This window comes from Chiloscyllium plagiosum, unplaced genomic scaffold (genome assembly GCF_037043375.1).
Source record: "Chiloscyllium plagiosum isolate Xiang-an unplaced genomic scaffold, Cpla_swu_hap1 HiC_scaffold_6, whole genome shotgun sequence".
NCBI classification, from domain to species: Eukaryota; Metazoa; Chordata; class Chondrichthyes; order Orectolobiformes; family Hemiscylliidae; genus Chiloscyllium; species Chiloscyllium plagiosum.
The window spans coordinates 113,676,051-113,695,601 of NW_028270144.1; the positions used below are offsets into that span (position 1 = coordinate 113,676,051).

Consider the following 19,551-nt stretch of genomic DNA (forward strand, 5'->3'; position numbering starts at 1 on the left):
CTGGGTGGGATGCACTTCAGAGGATAGATGCAGACTAAATGGCCACTTTCTGCACTGTTGAGATTTGATGATTAAAAGCAAAAGACAAACGCTGTCTGGACTGATTGCTTTTGGTTGAAATAGTTGTCTTCCAGTAATCTTTTTACCAACCATCCTGATGGAACAGAGAGAAAAGACATAGTACCAACCTTGGATTTGCATCCCTGAAATTGCACCATTAGGACAGTAAGGGGGAGCTCTCCGCTCAGTCAATTAACTTCTTGAAGCAGTAAATGTATTTTTCTCTTTTAGTGCGCATGTATTGGAAGCTGGGTGTGTCGGTCAGAGTACGGAAGCAATCTTTTGCTAACTTTCTCCTAAAAAAAATTCAATGATAAATGCTCTTCAGTACGTTGGAAATTAAAAGCATTGGAGTTATGAACTGTTGATGGCATTAATACTTAAGAAAAAAAAAGAAATTTTGATGGTTCCAGTTGTGTGACAGGTTGCTACTTAAGAGCTGTGGTGGAGCGCGAGCGGGTTACCTGGCCAGGTGAGCGTGGGATGGAGCCACAGCACGAGCAGGCTTCAGGTGTTTCTCTGGGACTTAGCATTGCCTTGCTCGCCAGCCTCGTGAATGGCTCCACTTTCGTTTTGCAAAGAAAAGGCATCCTTCGAGCTGAGAGACGAGGTTTGTAATTATTGGATTACCTCACCAACACCACCCCCCGCCAAAAAAAAGTTAATCTCTACATGCAAAAATGACGCCAAAAACAAAATCTGGAAATGTTTAGCGGACAATGGAACCAATGTGCCACAAGCTTCAACCGGAAAGGGCTGGGTCATCTGCACGGCCTGACCACTCTGAAACTGCAGTATACATTGTAAACTGCTGATCGCATCTTATGATGTGTGGTCATTGTAGAATGTCAGCTCTGTCAGAAACACCTGATAGAGCTGAATTGTAAGTGTCTTACCCCCACCCCCCGTAATGAGCCAATGATCCATTTTGCGAAGTGGACGAAATGTACAGTATTGGATAACAGCCATTTATACTTGAAAGTTATTTCTAATTGTAATTGAAAATGCAAATATCAGCAATTTAAGCCTTGATTTTCATTTTGTCTGGTTTCCACCAATGAAAAAGTAAAATTAACACATTGCTTGTTCCAAAACATCTGTTTTGCTTCTCCCATTTAAAAAAATATTTAAAATTGTGTTTTTTTTAGATTACTTAGTGTGGAAACAGGCCCTTCAGCCCAACAAGTCCACACTGCCCCGCCGAAGCACAACCCACCCATACATTTACCCCTTACCTAAACTACGGGCAATTTAGCATAGCCAATTCACCTGAGGTAGACTGTGGGAGGAAACCGGAGCACCCGGAGTAAACCCACGCAGTCACTGGGAGAACGTGCAAACTCCACACAGTCAGTTGCCTGAGGTGGGAATTGAACCCGGGTCTCTGGCGCTGTGAGGCAGCAGTGCTAACCACTGTGCCACCGTGCTGCCCACTGTGTTTTCTAGCCTGCATTTGCATTGAAAGTGTTAAAAGGATTACATTGTCTTGCCAAGGAAAAACATGACTTTATCCAAAATTGGTGTTTTGTGGATCTCATCCTAAAGTTATTTGTTCTCCCTAACTTGAAAAATGATGCCAGCAATAGTTTTATATCCTTGGTTAGAGTTTATGAAATATTTGTCCATGGCACAGAAGGCAGCCTTGTGGCAAACATTTCACTTGAGAACTCTAGACTCAATCCTACTGTCCATCGATAGCTCTATTTTCAGATTTAAATAAGACTTTTTTTATTTTGCCCTCAACAGATAAATGGTATTTTGACTCAAATATCTTCTATTAGAAAACTTTCCATGTTAGAACAATCTCAAATGGAAAATAACTCTCTTCAATCCCTTCATCACAATTTTAAAAGAAGTGTTGAAAACTGTATGGATTTTGTAACCAAAAGAAGTTATCTTTTTTGCCATTCACGATTTAATGCCATTTTGAAAATGCCTATTGAATCTCCAGTTGTTTTTCTTCATTGTGGAAAAGTTCCAGTATCTTGAGCCTGTCATCATAATTTTATTCTCATTTGTTAATATCATGTTTGTAAACATAGTCAGTGGGAAATTGAGAAATAAATATGTAAGAAGATCTCAGTTATCTGTAAGAGTAATAGGTTGGTTATGGTAGGGGATTTTAACTTTCCAAATATAGACTAGACTGCCATAGTATTAAGGGTTTAGATGGAGAGGAATTTAAGTGTACAAGAATATTTTCTGATTCAATATGTGGATGTACCTACTGGAGAAGGTGCAAAAATTGACCTACTCTTGGGGAAATAAGGCAGGGCAGGTGACTAAGGTGTCAGTGGGGGAGCACTTTGGGGCCAGTGACCATAATTCTATTAGTTTTAAAATAGTGATAGAAAAGGATAGGCCAGATCTAAGTTGGAGGAAGGCTAATTTTGATGGTATTAGGCAAGAACTTCCAAAAGCTGATTGGGGGCAGATGTTCACTGGTGAAGGAACTGCTGGAAAATGAGAAGCCTTCAGTATTGAGATAACGAGAGTCCAGAGACAATATATTCCTGTAAGGGTGAAAGGAAAGACTGGTAGGTATAGGGAATGCTGGATGACTAAAGAAATTGAGGGTTTGGTTTATAAAAAGAAGGAACCATATGTCAGGTATAGACAGGATAGATTGAGTGAATCCTTTCAAGGGTATAAAGATAGTAGGAGTTAAGCAGAAAATCAGGAGGGCAAAAAGGGGACATGCGATAGTTTTGGCAAATAGAGTTAAGGAGAATCCAAATGGTTATTATAACTACATTAAGGACAAAAGGGTAGGGAGAAAATAGGGTCCCTTGAAGATCAGCAAGGTATAGTTAGTACGTTTATAGATGACATCAACATTGCAGGTGTGTGGAGCCGCAGGAGATAGGGGAGATATTAAATGAGTATTTTGCATCAGTGTTTACTGTGGAAAAGGATATGGAAGATATAGAATGTTGGGAAATAGATGGTGATATCTTGAAAAATGTCCATATTATAGAGGAGGAAATGCTGAATGTCCTGAAATGCATAAAAGTGGTTAATTCCCCAGGACCTGATCAGGTGTACCCTAGAACTCTGGGAAGCTAGGGAAGTGATTGCTGGGCCTCTTGCTGTGATATTTATATCATCGGTAGTCACAGGTGAGATGTCACAAGACTGGAGGTTGGCTAACGTGGTGCCACTGTTTAAGAAAGGAGATAAGGACAAGCAAGGGAACTATAGACCAGTGAGCCTGATGTCGGTGGTGGGCAAGTTGTTGGAGGAAATCCTGTGGAACAGGATGTACATGTATTTGGAAAGGCAAGGACTGATTAGGGATAGTCAACATGGCTTTGTGTGTGGGAAATCATGTCTCTCAAACTTGACTGAGTTTTTGAAGAAGAAACAAAGAGGTTTGATGAGGGCGGAGTGGTGGACGTGATCTACATGGACTTCAGTAAGGTGTTCGACAAGGTTCCCCATGGGAAACTGGTGAGCACGAATAGATCTCACGGAATACAGGGAGAACTATCCATTTGGATTCAGAACTGGCTCAAAGGTAGAAGACAGAGGGTGGTGGTGGAGGGTTGTTTTTCAGACTAGACGCCTGTAACCAGTGGTGTGCCACAAGGATCGGTACTGGGTCCACTAATTTTCCTCATTTATATAAATGATTCGGAAGTGAACATAAGAGGTATAGTTAGTTTGTAGATGACATCAACATTGGAGGGGTTGTGGACAATGAAGAAGATTACCTCCGATTACAATGGGATCTTGATCAGAAGGGCCAATGGGCTGAGAAGTGGCAGATGGAGTTTAATTTAGATAAATGTGAGGTGCTGCATTTTGGGAAAACAAATCTTAGCAGGACTTGTACCCTTAATGGTAAGGTCCTAGGGAGTGTTGCTAAACAAAGACACCTTGGAGTTAAGGTTCATAGTTCATTGAAAATGTAGTCGCAGGTAGATAGGATAATGAAGAAAGCATTTGGTATGCTTTCCTTTATTGGTCAGATAAGTGTACAGGGATTGGGAGGTCATGTTGCGGCTGTACAGGACATTGGTTAGACCACTGTTGGAATATTGCATGCAATTCTGGTCTCCTTCCTATCAGAAAGGTGTTGTGAAACCTGAAAAGGTTCAGAAAAGATTTACACGATGTTGCTAGGGTTGGAGGATTTGAGCTATAGAGAGAGGTTGAATAGGCCAGGGCTGTTTTCCCTGGAGAGGCTGAGGGGTGACCTTATCGAGGTTTATAAAATCTAGAGGGGCATGGATAGGATAAATAGACAATAAAAAGCTCTTCGACACATTCAGTTTCCGCTGGTCAGAAACAACCGCCTGACTATTCTCATTCCATTTTCCAGGACTTAACCCATAGCCTTGTATACTTTGGCACTGCAAGTGCACATTTCAGTACGTTTTAAATGTTATGAAGGTTTCTGCTTCTACCACTCTTAAAGGCAGTGGGCTCCAGGTTTCCACCACTGTCTGGTCATAGATCTTTCCATTGAGAGGAAAAGTTCCTTTCTGACTACCCTATGCCCTCATAATTTTTGACATGTGAAGCATGCCCCTTTGCTCCAACCTCCACCCCATCATCTCCTCTGCTGCAATTTTCTTTTCATAACTAAAACTTTCCAACCCAGGCAACATCTAGTAAAACTTCTCTGCACCCTTTCCAGTTCAATTACATCCCTCCAGTAATGTGACTTTCAGTACTGCACATAATATTTTTCGTTCTTTTTTTTCCCCCAAAATAAATTACTTAAAGTTTTTCCAGATTAAATTGCATTTGTCGCTTGGCATTCTGCTAACTAATCAAACCCTAAAGTTTGACAAACCAGTGCTTTTGTAGCATTGACAAATTTGAATAATGTGGTCACCATGTCAAAGTCCAAATTATGTGTGTATATCATAAAACAGAGCTAAAGTAACCATGTATTTGTGTGCGGTAATACATTATATATGAATACAATATCTTGCAAACTCTTAGAAATATTACTTCCAATTCTTTCTCTTCATACAACATGCATTCATCATATGTCTATTTCTTGTTTGCAAAATTTTGCAATCAATGCTGATGCGTTTAATTTCCTGTGAGATACCTTATGAAAATCAATTTGTATCACTTATCTATTCAAGCAGTCACTTAAATAATACTAAGTTTGTCAAATGTGACTTTTTTCTTAATGTTTTTCTGATTTTTTTTTAAGCAATTATACAATCAGACTTTGTTGTTGGCTGAATTGCTACTCAAAGATCCAAGTACTCATAACATTGGCCTAAGACCTATCTGCTTTTACCCATTGTCCTCAATGAACTGATTGATTGCTCCTTTGTGGTACATCATAGTTTTATCCATGAAAAATCTGTGATCAAATCCTTCACAGATAATGAGGACTGAGCGCATAGCCCATTTAATTATATGAAAATAGTGTTCCCTTAACATTACTACATCAAGATTTAATAGTTTGGTTTTATAATAAAATAATTTTAAAAATAATCATTTCAAATAAGATAATTGTAACTCTCACTGTTCAAAATTGTAGATCACAATTAATTTTAAAGTATGACTTGTAAAAATTCAGAAAGCCAAGTTTGAAAAGACAATGTTAAATTTAGCTTATGCTTTTTTGAAAGCAAGAAGTGCCGATATGTAAACAAACAGTCCATTTTGAAGAATTAAACCGTGCAAAGTTCCCAGAATGATGCAGCTCTGAGTATCCTGAAAAAAAATCAAGGATATATGTTGGCAAATTTTGATAATAAAACTATTCCTTAGCTCAATTATAGAGACTGCTTTAGAATTAAGAGACTGGTCAGTAAAAGGTTTCTTTGTATGAAAAGATAAAGAATGGTGGCAAATTTAGGAATTAAAAAGCTAAAGAGAGAAATTACTTTAAAATGGGTGCATTCCAAGATGAGGTCCGTGAAATGTAACGTGTATGCAACTCTAAGCAGAATGCAATGTTCAAAAGTTTACACAAAGCAACTGATGGCCAATTTGAGAGCAACTCGATGCATTACTGAGTAATCGTGATGGTGTTCAGTCAAATGTTTCATAATGTGAGTGCTATTGGTCAGAAAAACAAAAAAGTGTAGTCAGGAGGAGAAAAGATGAACAGTGGGGCAGAAACAAACCAAACATGACTCCACATTTAAGATGTGAGAAATTAGTAAGAATTGTCTTTGGAGACTGTTGCTGAATGAAATATGGTTTGCCGCACAATTCTTTTGTGCAGAGTACTGTAGGGCCACAGAGTGCTGGAGGATATAAGTAGTTAATGGTAGATGAAGATAAGGTTATCATGGTCTTAACAGAACATAGATCTGCTCTCTCATTAAAGAGACTTGACAACTAGTGGTGGTCAATCTGGCAACCTGAAGGTCACCACGCCTCAGACAAGGGGAGAGGTTGAGAAGGAGTAAACTAATAGTAACCTCAGCTGGCGTGGGGTTTGACCCCACACTGTAGGCATCACTAAACAGCTGTCCAGCCAACTGAGTTAAATCAACCAACGTCAGCCAATGCTTAGTAGATTATTGAGGAGTGTAATAGCAAAGAGATTTTTGACTATTGATGCATTTTTTTATCAAGACAACCAAGATACGGCAATGTTACAGAAAAATATTACCCGGGTGGCACGGTGACTCAGTGGTTAGCACTGCTGCCTCGCAGTGCCAGGGACTCGGGTTTGATTCCAGCCTCGGGCAACAATTTGTGTGGAGTTTGCATATTCTCCCCGTGTCTACGTGGGTTTCCTTTAAGGGCTCCTGTTGCCTCCCTTGGTCCAGAGATGTGCAAGTTAGATGGACTGGCCATGCTAAATTGCCCATAGTGTCCATGGATGTGTAGGTTAGGTGGATTAGCCATGGGGAATGCAGGGATGGAGTAGGTGAGAGGAATGCTCTTTGGAGGGTCAGTGTGAATTCTGTGGGCCAAATGGCCTGCTGCCTTGCAATAGGAGTTCTATGATGTTAAATACAAATGTAATTCTTGGGGCTGCATGGTGGAGAGGGCCTAGTAAAAGAAGATTTAGGTAAAAATGTGGGGAGCTTTTGGGAGTTTTAAAATTTGTTTGGTGTAATGTTTAAACAGGAGCTTCATTTTTAAAAAAAGGCAGACTAAGGGAAAGTTGAACCAATGTTATTATGCCCACAATGAAAAATTAGCTTGACCACCATCCAGTAGTTTGGGAGGTGGTATAAAGTGCACCCTTGCAGCTGTCATGCAGACTTTTGATAACCTGTTAGTTGAACTCTTATCATTTTATTTCTATTGTTTGTACAAGAATCTGTTTCTAAATAGGTTTATTATGTATCAAAAAAGTGACTTCTGCTTATTTCCTCTTGGAGCTGACCAAAATGTAACAGTAACACATTTCAAAAAAAGGCTCCTTCCTGTTGAAACAGGCAAAATGTTTGACCACAAACACACGTGAGGTTATGCAAGTTGCCAGTATTAATCAAATGTGTTTTTTCAATCTTAATTTTAGAAACTGAAAGTCTCCTGTCTCTGGCTAGCACAGTGAAGTCAGGTTTGCCAGCGGTCAGTAGAGAGGGATGTGGGTCACTGACTTTTGATTTTGAGGTATTGACCCTGTTTGTGACACAGACTTCCTTCAATTACTGATGAGAAAATGTCACCTCTTCCCGTTTGACAGGTGTTTCCTATTTAACAGAATTGGCTTGGTGGAGTGGAACCGTTGGAAGTAAGTGACAATTTTTAGCGTCTCATTCTTGTTTTCAAATCCTTCCATGGCGCCTCCCCTCGCTATTTGTGTAACCTGTATCAGGCCTACAAGCCATTGTGATTTCTGATCTCTTGCACACCCTCAATTTTATTTGCACCAGCTGCCTAGGCCCAGGGTTCTAGAATTCAGTTCCCAAATCTTTCTGGCTCTCTTTCCTTTTATTATGTTCACATACTCTTATCTCTTTTAAGCAAGGTTTTATTTATCTGCCTGAATATCTGCTATGGTGTGATATCAAATTTTTGTTTGATAGCACTTCTTCCTTGGTACATTATGTTCTTTCAGAATAAATACATCAATGCAAGTTATTGTGCTATCTTTTTACCTGCATTTCAACTAAACCCATAGAATCTCTACAGTGTAAAAGCAGGCTATTTGGCTCATCGAGTCCACACTGACTCTCGAGCATCCCACCCAGAACTAAACCCATCCCTGTGACCCTGCATTTCCCATGCCCAATCCAAATAATCTCTCACATCTGTGTGAGGAAACCAGAGCATCTAGAGGGGACCTACACAGACACTGGGAGAATGTGCAAACTCAACACAGATTGTTGCCCAAAGCTGGAATTGAACCTGGGTCCCTAGACTTGGACTCCACCTACAAGGTTTACCTGCCTGGTGAGATATGAGCTGAGGAAGCTACATACATCAGCAGATGTGTTTCCCAGAGCAACTGTAGTAAGTCTCTTAATAAATGGTCATTCAGCATGGATGAACTATCAGACCTTTCAGTCCAACCAATCCACACCAACCATGTTCCCAAATTAAACCAGTCCCACCTGCGTGCATTTGGCCCAGTTCCCTCCAAACCTTTTTGATTCATGAACTTATCAAAAGTTTTTAACTATCTACATCCACCAGTTTCCTTGACAGTTCATCCCACACCTGAACTACTGTCTGTGTGGAAGAGAAAAAATGTTGCCCTTCATGTCCTGTTTTAAATCTTTCTCCTCTCTCCTTAGAAATATGCCCCCTAGTTTTGAATTCCCCCACCCTAGGGAAAATATGCTTGTCATTCACCTTATCTATGCCCCTCACTATTTTATAAACCTCAATAAGTCATCCCTCAAACTCCTATTCTACAGTGAAAAATAGACCCAGTACTGATGCCTATGGAACACCACTGGTCACAGGCTTCCAGCCCGAAAAACAACCCTCCATCCACAACCACTCTCTGTCTCTGAACGTAAAGCCAATTTTGTATCAATTGGCAAGTTCATGAATCCTGTGTGATCTAACTTTACTAATGAGTCTACCACAGAGAACATTGTCAAAGGCTTTACTAAAGTCCATGTCGGTAATGTCTACTGCTCTGCCCTCATTATTTCATGACAAAGGATGACTTACTGGTTTTGGATTAAAGTCATTTTAAAAAAATATATTTTAATTGAAAAATAGATTTTTAAAATATTCAAACAAGTGCAAAACAATACAATTCAAAACAATACAAAGAAAGAGCACCAAAAAAATACAAAAACCCAAACCGCCCTCATGTACAAATGTATAAATATATATAGAAAAATATATATTTAAAAAACTCCAACTAATACTTAACTAAATAAATAATAACCAACAACAAACTAATAAATAATAATAACTCAGCTCAACCAAACAATACACTTAAACTCTAATATCAAAAGCATTAATTTTCACCCATTCATGCGTTCACAGCTCCCCCTCTCTGGATATTGGATTCGTAAAGCACAATCATTACAGCTTATTAGAGTGGCAGACAAATGTGTCCAGGTAGTCCAAAAAGGGCCTCCATGTCTTATAGAAATTCTCAGTTTTGTGGTGTACCATACTTGTGAGACAATCCAAGGGAATATGCGCCATAACAATCTTCCACCAACTGGACAGGCCTGGGGGATTTTCGGATACCCAACCTAACAAGATTAGATTACTTAGTGTGGAAACAGGCCTTTTAGCCCAACAAGTCCACACCGACCCTCTGAAGAGCAACCCACCCACACCCATTCCCCTGCATTTACCCCTTCACCTAAGACTACAGGCAATTTAGCATGGCCAATTCACCTAACCTGCACATCTTTGGACTGTGGGAGGAAACTGGAGCACCCGGAGGAAACCCACGCAGACACGGGGAGAATGTGCAAACTTCACACGGACAGTTCCCTGAGGCGGGAATTGAACCCGGGTTCCTAGCGCTGTGAGGCAGCAGTGCTAACCACTGTGCCACCGTGCAGAAAGTGAGGATGTCAAAGTATTTTCTTGTGCATTGACAGGAAATACGCTAGGCAGGCCAAAAAAAAGAGAGATCGGGCCTTTCTCCACCCTTACACCCAAAATCCCCTCCATTTTACCTGCCCCAGAACTCCAGTATGTTTGAAGCCTACCACAGGACCGGAGACGATGGGTAAGAGTGCCTGTACCAAGTCTACACTTGAGTTATGTTGAAGATACCCTTGCTTTAAATTTTGACAAACGATCCAGAGAATCTTCAACTGTGGAGAATCTTCAACTGTCAAGTATGGGTCCTGTTGCAAATTGATACTTTTCTTGCATTTTCCCAAATATCTTCCCATGCCTCTGAGGAGACCTCAACACCTAGCTCTCTCTCCTACACACTGCAGAGTCGATCGAACTCATCTGAGGAGGCGCCCCCCAATTGATGATATAAAGTGCTGACAGAAAGTGTGGTCTTAGTACAGAGCACCCTCCTGTCTATGTCAGATTTGTAGGGATCAGTCAAAAGTGTAGTCTTTTTTTGAATATGGTCCTTAACTTGAAAAAGTGAAAAAGGTCCCTGTTAGATAGCTTGTATTTCCATGCTAACTGATCAAAGGACATTATTGTGTCTCCCTCAAATAAATCGCCCATGCAAGACACATCCCTCGCTGCCCGATGATTGAATCCTGAAACTACCATCCCCGGTTGAAAACCCAGCATACCTACTTTCGTTGTAAGAGAAGATGTTTTGTCAATATTGCCTTACCTCTGCCGAATTGCCCTCCATGCTTTAACCGTACTGATAGCTATTGGGTTATGGCAATATTCCCTCACTGTTCTCATATTGTCCAAAAACATCAAGCTCGTAAGGGGCACTTTGCTTAAGAGGTTTCGATATCTAACCATATTGAAAGAGGGTCCCTATATCGTTCACATAAGATAAAAACAAGTTTAGTTAATAGGTTTTAATGTCTGGGAGATCCACTTCCACCCAGTCTGAGGCAATTGCAGCTTAGCTAATTTAATAAGGGGCCGCTTACGATGCCAAATAAAAGAGCCGAAGCAGCCGTTCAGTCTCCTGAATGTTTGCTTATCGAAAATTAGGGGGAGCATCTGTGTATGCTATAACAAAAGGGGGAGAATATTCATCTTAATAAGCACTATCTGACCTAACCATGAGAGCGAAAGCACTCCCATCTTCGAAGGTCTTGTTTGATTTTGTCGAATAATTGAAAAAGATTAGCTTTGAACAACCAATCAAGAACTGGAATGATGAATATGCCCAAATACATAAAACTCCTCTGTGACCACTTAAATGGGAATCGATATTCACCCTCAAGACCTAGCACCTTCGTAAGACCGTGCATAGGCATATCCATGATTTTGCAAAATTAATTTTGTACTCCAAAAAGGTGCAAAACGAGCTGATGCATTGTATCAGACGAGGCACTGAAACTGCTGGGCTTGGCAAAAAAAAAATTAAGACATCATCTGGGTACAACAAAATCTTATTTAATTTTGACCCCACTTCTGGTGCCGATAGATTGGGATCCCTACGAATGGCCTCCATCAATGGTTCAATCACCAATGTAAAAAGCAGTGGTGAAAGGGGACAGCCCTACTGGCTACCCGTAAAAATGCTAAAATTGCTTGATCATACCCTATTGGTGATGACTGCAGCAAGAGGGTCACTGTAGGAAACCTTTACCCATCTTATAAAGGCTTTGGACAAGCCGAACCATGCCAGAGTATAAAAAAGGTACGGCCACTCAACTCTGTTAAATGCCTTCTCTCATCTAGAGAAATCACCAATTCCTGTATTGACTGTTGTTGACACTTGAATTACATTAAACAGCCTCCAAATATTATTGAAGGATCTGTGGCCCAATGTGAAGCCCGTCTGGTCCTCTTTAACAATACAAGGTAACACAGTCTCCAGTCTTAATGCAAGAGTCTTAAAGAGGATTTTAAAGTCAACATTTAATAATGAAATGGGCTGTACAAAGCACAGTCATCCAGGACCTTCCTTTTTTTAAGAATAAGCAAAATATTGGTCTCTCTCAGAAATGGCGGGAGATGATCATGACCAAACGAGTCATTGAACATGCTGACTATTGGACCTGAAAATATGCTTAAATTCCTTATAGGATTCACTGGGAAGTCCATTGGGACTGAGCGTCTTTCCACTCTGAAGCTGCCTCACAGTCTCCTGCACCCCTTGTTTTGTTAAGGGGGCATTGAGGAAAGACTGGTGTTTGGGGGTCACATCTGGGAACTCCAGAACTTTGAGAAAGGACTCCATCTTGGCCCACCCCTCCTCTCAACCCTCTGATTGGTATAACTTAGGGTAAGATCCCTGGAATGCCACATTAATCTTTTTGGAATCACATGTTAGGTTCCCAGACACTTCCCTAATCAACATAACGGCTTGAGGGACACTCCTTTTCCTGGCGAGATACGCTAGGTACTTGCCCGGCTTGTCACCATGCTCATATAACCTTTGCTTTGTGAAAATAAGTTCCTTCTTTGCTATCTGCATGAGAGCGGAGTTCAGTGCAGACCACAGTGCTGTAATACTATGGAGCTTGGCCCACAAGGGCTTGTCAAAGTAAGCTTTCTTGGCTGTCATCAACAGTGCTTCGAGGGGACGTTGCTGTTTGCCCTTTTGCCGTTTCCTACTGGCAGAGTTGGAAATAACTAACCCCCGACATAGGCTTTGGCAGTTTCCCAAAGGACGGATAGGCTACTAACAGCCTTAATTAATGTCTCAGAATGCCCAAAATTCTGCAGAGAAGTGCTCCACAAACTTCTTATCCTTCAGGATAAAGGGATCCATTCACCAGTGCCTCGGGGCCACTATAGCGTCCTTAATCTTAACCAACAAGTACACTGGAGCGTGATTGCTGATAGTAATATTACCAATCGTACAAGATGCCACCAAATTCAGGGTTGCCATGGAGGTCAGAAAAAGAAAGTAAAATCCCTGCCTGTAGGGCGGAGAGACCTCCAGACATCCACCAACCCTAACTCCACACACAGATCCACTAATTGTTTAGTTTGTACAGAGGGTACTGTGGGATCAATGAGACAATTAAAATCTCCCCCTATAATGATATGCTGGAACTCGAGTCTACTCAATTTAGAGAACTCATAGAACAGAAATTTGAGGGGCAATAAACATTTAAAACACCATATCCTTCCCCACTTATCAGGGCTTTGAGAATTACAAACTTCCAATGTATGTCTTTAACACACTATAGTAACTTAAATGGGTGATTCCTCCTTACCAATATAGACACTCCCCTACTTCTGGTATTAAAAGATGAAAAGTAAACCTGATCAAAGCCAGTCTGCTGTAGTTTCAAATGTTTCCTATCATCCAAGTGTGTCCCCTGTAACAAAGCAATATCCACCTTTTCTTTTCTAAGACTTGAGTACTTTCTTCCTCTTAATTGGTGAGTGACTTCCCTTGATGTTCCGCGTACACCATTTAATCAAGTCATGAGCCATAACCTTCTGCTGTAACATTTAGATTCCAGAGAGAAGGAACACAAACCACAAATTGCTGAGTCTTAGTGTCGCAAGATCCATCAAACATAAAAACTATGCAAAGTAAAACAACTGCAGTTAACAAACCTACAAAGCTATCAAAGATTATATACAACAAAAACCAAAACACAAACCAACATATAAAGCACCAATGGCGCTGGAAAGGGGAACTCACCCCCTGCCCAAAGGGGGCATCTACACACCCCAAAACCCAACTTCCCATCCTGCTGTTAAAACTGCTAAATACTTGAACCGGGCATAAACTGCCTGTAAGTAGGCATCTAGCCATCCCAACCATTTCACTCCTCCTAGCTAGAGCCACACTGCAAACACAAGCAGAAAAGAAAGAAAAAACACGATGAAATAACAATGTGAATAAAGAAATTTTGAAAAAAAAGGGTTAAGTACCCCACCCATCCTTTGGTGTAACTTAGAAATTGAAAGTAAACATCTCATCCGCCACCAAACACAGTTTAGACCAGATTATTACCAGTAAAAAAGATAAGAAAGAAAGCCCCTACCAGACTTAATCTGTCTTTTAAAAAAAACAGACATACCCAAACAACACTACTATTTGTGCAAATTAATTGTTCAGATTAAGTTAATTTGTCCACAAAGTCTCTTGCCTTCTCCGACATGTCAAAAAGTTGTACAGATCCATCTAAGGTGATCCAAAGCACCGTCGGATACCTTGGAGTAGTGGATCCTAAGCTCCCTTGGTCTTCTCTCGACGCCATTATAGGATTTTCTTTTCTGGATCACTGCCGCTGAGAGGTCCTGGAAGAACATGATCTTAGAGCCCCCATAAACTAGGACCTTCGGATCCTTCCCCTGGATTCTGGAAGCTTCCACGATTCTCTCCTAATCTCTATAATGATGAAATCGCACCAAGACAGGATGATGATGTTGGTCCAGACCTGACCTCTGCGCTGTGACCTATAAAGCCCTCTCAATCTTCAAGCTTCCCATTCCAGCCAGTTAAGGAATTTCAGCAATCAGTCCTCAATAAATTCTGCCGGCCGCTCACCTTCTTTACCCTCCAGCAGAACCGATGATCCAAATATTTTTTACTCCTGCTCCTATTCTCGAGGTCATCAACTTGCTCAAGTACATTATGGACCTGTCTCCAGGGCTTGGATCCTATCCTTGGAGCTTCCACCACAGCGGTTCTGCGTTCTGTCCCTTTCTCCAGGTCTCCCAGCTGCTGTTCATGCTTCTGCAGCACGATAGAGATCTGGGCCAGCTTCTCCTCTGTCTGCTTCCCCAAGATTTCACGAGAATTTGAGAGCTCTTCCACCACAGCCTGGTCAGAAATTGAGTCTGAGGATCCTGCAGGCTGGGCCATGGGCCCGCCTCAGATGCTCCTCCTCCCTCCTTCGGTATCCCTGGAAGGTGAAAACCAAGGTAATTTGAATTTTAAGAGTTTTCTGGGACTCCATGACTTTTCCGGTTGTCCAGGGTAGGGCAGATTAAAAATTCTAGATGAAAGTGAGGGCTGCAGATGCTGGAGATCAGAGTCGAGTGTGTGGTGCTGGAAAAGCATAGCAGGTCAGGCAGCCTCTGAGGAACAGGAGAATCGATGTTTCGGGCAAAAGCCCTTCATCAGGAATCGGGTTAAAAGTTCATCCTGCTTGCGTTGGGTTGCAGAGCTCTGCAATGTGATCTTCCCAGATTGTGGCCATCTTTGATCCCCACCTGGATTAAAGTTTGATTGTTCCAGATTCACTCCAGAAAAATACCCTACATGAGATGCACCAGGGAAACTAGACCAACATTCAAATTGAAATCCACTGCAATCTTGACAATCTCAATGGTTACCTCTTTTAAAGACTTAATCAAGTTTGTGAGACACTATTTTCCTTGCAAATGCTGACTATCCCTAATCAATCCTTGCCCCTCCAAATGCATGTAAATCCTATCTGGTGGTGTCTTGTTAAAAACAGCTTGTTTCCAGTAACTGATTGTGATTAACATTTGTGAAATTGAGTCATGTACTTCAACCACGGCATTGTATCAGCAAGTAAGCTGAACAGACTCGAACACAACAGGAACAGAAGGATAGCTGAGAATATATTGCCATTTACCAGTACTGTGACCAAGATTGGCTAAGCCAAAGACCCAGTGTGTCGGTCATGAAGACTTATCTTGAGCAACAACAACAATCATGAACAAGGATGACTTACCAGTTTTGGATTAAAGTTGATTGTTCCAGATTCACTGCAGAAAAATATCCTGTATGAGATGCACCAGGGAGAATTCAGATCACCAAGAGAAGAGCCAGGATTGGATGATCGGTGTTCTGGCTAGGGATCTCAAAGGAGATCGAAGACCTCAATCTGTATCTGTATCTGTATCACTGTCTAAGGATATGGGGTAGGCAATTTAGGGGGACCATCTTTGGGTAAATGTATAAATTCATGATTCTGAAAGGATCAATGCATTAGTTTCAACCCAATCTGATGTCATCAGGATTTTAGGGAAAAGCCAGAACACCTTAGGATCTTGTAGGTCTCCCAATAGTCTTAGTAACAACATCTAGCCTACTAATGTAACTTGTACCAGGTTCCTCACACACACAAATTTGCAAGTTGTCCAAGATGAGTCTCTTCTCATTCAGACTCACTCATAACTTTTTTTCTTTACCACTGTGAACCAAATAGACCCATACATCTGGTCACGGAAAGAGGGTGGCGGCAACAAATTACTCCAACTGCAAGTCCATAGTGGTTGATATTTGCAGCACTTGTAACAGCAATAAGAAGGGAGGAACTCCTAACACACGACTGTGTGTTTTTTTTTCAATACTGACTCCCATCTGAAATCACATTATTCATAAAAGGGGGAAAAAAAACAAACAAAAAGCAAATAGTGGAAATCAGAAAAATAATGGAGAAAATGACAAGTTAATGCTTTGTCATAAACTTTTAGATTGGATAAAGGAGGTGTTTTTTAACAAAGTAATACAATGAAGAAGGCAAGCTCAAAAGAGGAAAAATTCATAGACTGGCTTCTAATACATTTGAAAGGAAAGCAGGAGCTGGTCAAATGGCTGAAAGCTCTTCAGTTGTCAACCTCTTGTCCATGTTTTAAGATGCTACTGAAAACCTCCTTTGAATAGAACTGTCTTAATGTCTCATGTATAGGTGTCACATGAACCATGCTCTTGTGAAACATCTTGGGATTGTACTGATATCTCAAAGGTACTATATAAATATGAGCTATTGTTACTCCCACACTGGATGAGATCACCATGAAGATCACATCTTTTCAACCTTTCCTCTTGTCTGAGGCGCAATGACCCTTTAGTTCAAACACCCCCAGATGTCTGTCTCTCATGAGAGGACAATCCTAATGTCAGAGTCATAGTGTTGGACAGCACAGAAACAGACTCTTCAGTCCAACTCACCCATGCTGGTCAGATATCCTAAACTGATCTAGTCCCATTTGTACACATTTGGCTCATAGCCCTCTGAACTCTTCCTATTCATGTACCTATTTAAATGCCTTTTAAATGGCATAATTGTACCCGTCTCCATCATATCCTCTGGTAGCTTGTTCCATAATGCAGTACCCTCTGCGTGAAAAAGTTGCCCCTCAGGTCCCTTTTAAATTTTTCCCGTCTTGTGCCTTCTGGGACTATGCTGACTTGAACTTTAATCTTAATGTTGAGCACATGTCAAGATGAGAAAAAAACCCTGGTAAAGGAAATTGAAGGTATTTTAGAGACATGGAGCATGTGCACACAGTTGAGTTGGATATGATGTCCTGGATTTTTTTTTCAAAAATGTAATTTTTACAATAAGATACTTTTGGATGTTCTTTTTTCCATGTAAGATTTGCCACTTCCCTCAGAGGTTGGTCCATGTTTGATTTTGATTTATTTATTGTCACATGTACTTTGTTACGAAATACAGTGAGGTGTTGCATCGTGTCACCACTTTCTAGTACCATCTTCAAACACAGCAAAGTAAACCAAACCATAGAATATAAAGGCAGAAGAATAAATGAATTAAGAAAAAGCATTTAACTTCGCAATCTTTCTTGTTAAGTGCTCCACCTCTGGGCATGAGTCCCCTTGTCTGCACTGCTGCCGTGAAATGCAAGTCACGCTATGCATTCTCACGGATTGCTGCAGCGTACCACACCAACTCAAACTTGACTGCGCCACCACCTCCAATAAGCTGCATTGGACACAGGTGTTCCTGGGAACCCAAGCTGTCTCTGCCGTAGCAGCCAAGAATCCATGTTGGGCCCACTTGCCGACTGCCATGAGTCCACGCTGCGCTTACTCACCAATGCTGTTGCTGCAACCAAGCTGCTCAACTAGAGGGAAGTAAAATAGAAGAGGAAAAAGAGAGGGAAAGAAAAAAAGTGGACGGAGCAGACGAGCCCTGGGATCAGAAGCCTTACTGCACCGTAGTCTCACTGGAAAAAATATCCTGTGGTTGATGGATGAACTTTAAAACGCTCTGTGGTGTCACAAACTGGTGCTGTGATTCTGCACCACCCTCTTGCTCTTGGAATTATTCTAGTTTAGTTTTGGTGTAAGTGGTTAAATGCTTCTTTTGTTTTGAAACCAGCATGAATGAACTAATACTGATTCTCTTCTTGTTGCAGTGGGACTGGGTCAAATAGGAAACTTCTTCGCTTACAACACTGCCCCTGCTGCTTTGGTAACGCCACTAGGAGCCCTCGGCGTCCCATTTGGGTACTATTTTTCACTTGCAGTGTATTTATTTATTTATTGCACTATGCCATGGAAATTGGTTTTCATTGTGACCAGTTGCAGGGCTATGACACTGGATGTTATTTCAACACTTTTCGCTTGAATGAGTACATGACTTTACTCGTATCAATTGTTCTGTGTCTCATGCCTCTTTTAAAATGCTAACTTTTTTAAAAACCCACTTCTTTGAACAAATCTGCTTTCATGATAGGTATCAAATGATCATGCTCCAGAGGGGATTATTGATAATTTTATGTTTACATAATAGCTACTGATAGCTCAGTGATGCTATGAACCATTCTTAAGTTTTATTTACTGATCTGGTCGCATCTTATTTGCAAGAACAGCTTGGAGGAAGATGCTCAGTATTTCCTGAGATAGAGCCACTTAATCATCATAGAATCATAATCTAATGTTTAAAATCTCAGATATTATAATCCATTCTAGTCTTAGAATTATCTCTAAATACAAGTATTAATCGAGTGGAACAATGTAGAACTGAAGAACTGAAGTAGCAGCTGTTTGGAATTCATCCAATAACTGGGCAGGAATATGATTTGCTTTGGATCCTTGATGTAGTAATTGTTTGTTCAAGTGCAGATAATTAAATGTGCCTTTTCTTTCACCCACTCATTCCTTTTCTACCCTGGTCTTCTTTCTAGGTCAATCTTGGCTTCATATATGTTACAGGAGAAGCTGAACCTGTTAGGGAAATTAGGATGTCTGCTCAGCTGTGCAGGTTCAATAGTGCTACTTATTCATGCTCCCACAACTGAGAATGTAACATCAAGGTTACAACTAGAAGAGAAGTTAGCAGACCCAGGTAAATCTGAGTAAATGTAGTGTTGTGACATTCATGTGAATTTATATGGATGGAAGGACTGTAATGCTGATCGCTAAAGCACCCTAGTCATTCTCTGACATAACTCAGTGGGGTGGCACGGTGGCTCAGTGGTTAGCGCTGCTGCCTCAAAGCACCAGGGCCCTGGATTTGATTCCACCAACAGACAACTGTCTGTGTGGAGTTCGCAACTTCTCCCTGTGTCTGCGTGGGTTTCCTTTGTGTGCTTCAGTTTCCTCCCACAGTCCAAAGATGTGCAGGTGAGATGAATTGGCCGTGCTGAATTGCCCATAGTCTTCAGGGATGTGTAGGCTAGATGGATTAGTTATGAAGATGCAAGGTTATGAGGATTGGGTAGTGGGGTGGGTCTGGGTGAGATGCTCTTTGGAGGGTGATGGGGACTTGATGGGCTGACACACTGAAAGGATTCTATAATTATAATCTAACTCCTCCATCAACTAACCATTATTTC

The 19,551-nt window shown here is 41.0% G+C and overlaps 1 protein-coding gene across 1 annotated transcript in view; it reads left to right on the plus strand.

The window, feature by feature from the left end:
- Nucleotides 1-306: 306 nt before the first annotated feature.
- The window catches only part of nipa1 (NIPA magnesium transporter 1), a 28,899-nt gene continuing 9,654 nt past the window's right edge, over nt 307-19,551 (plus strand). The window contains exons 1-4 of the mRNA XM_043692298.2: nt 307-670; nt 7,685-7,732; nt 18,130-18,220; nt 18,901-19,061. Coding sequence (XP_043548233.1) covers nt 544-670; nt 7,685-7,732; nt 18,130-18,220; nt 18,901-19,061 — 427 coding nt within the window. The 5' untranslated portion in view covers nt 307-543. The remainder of the gene's footprint in view (nt 671-7,684; nt 7,733-18,129; nt 18,221-18,900; nt 19,062-19,551) is intronic.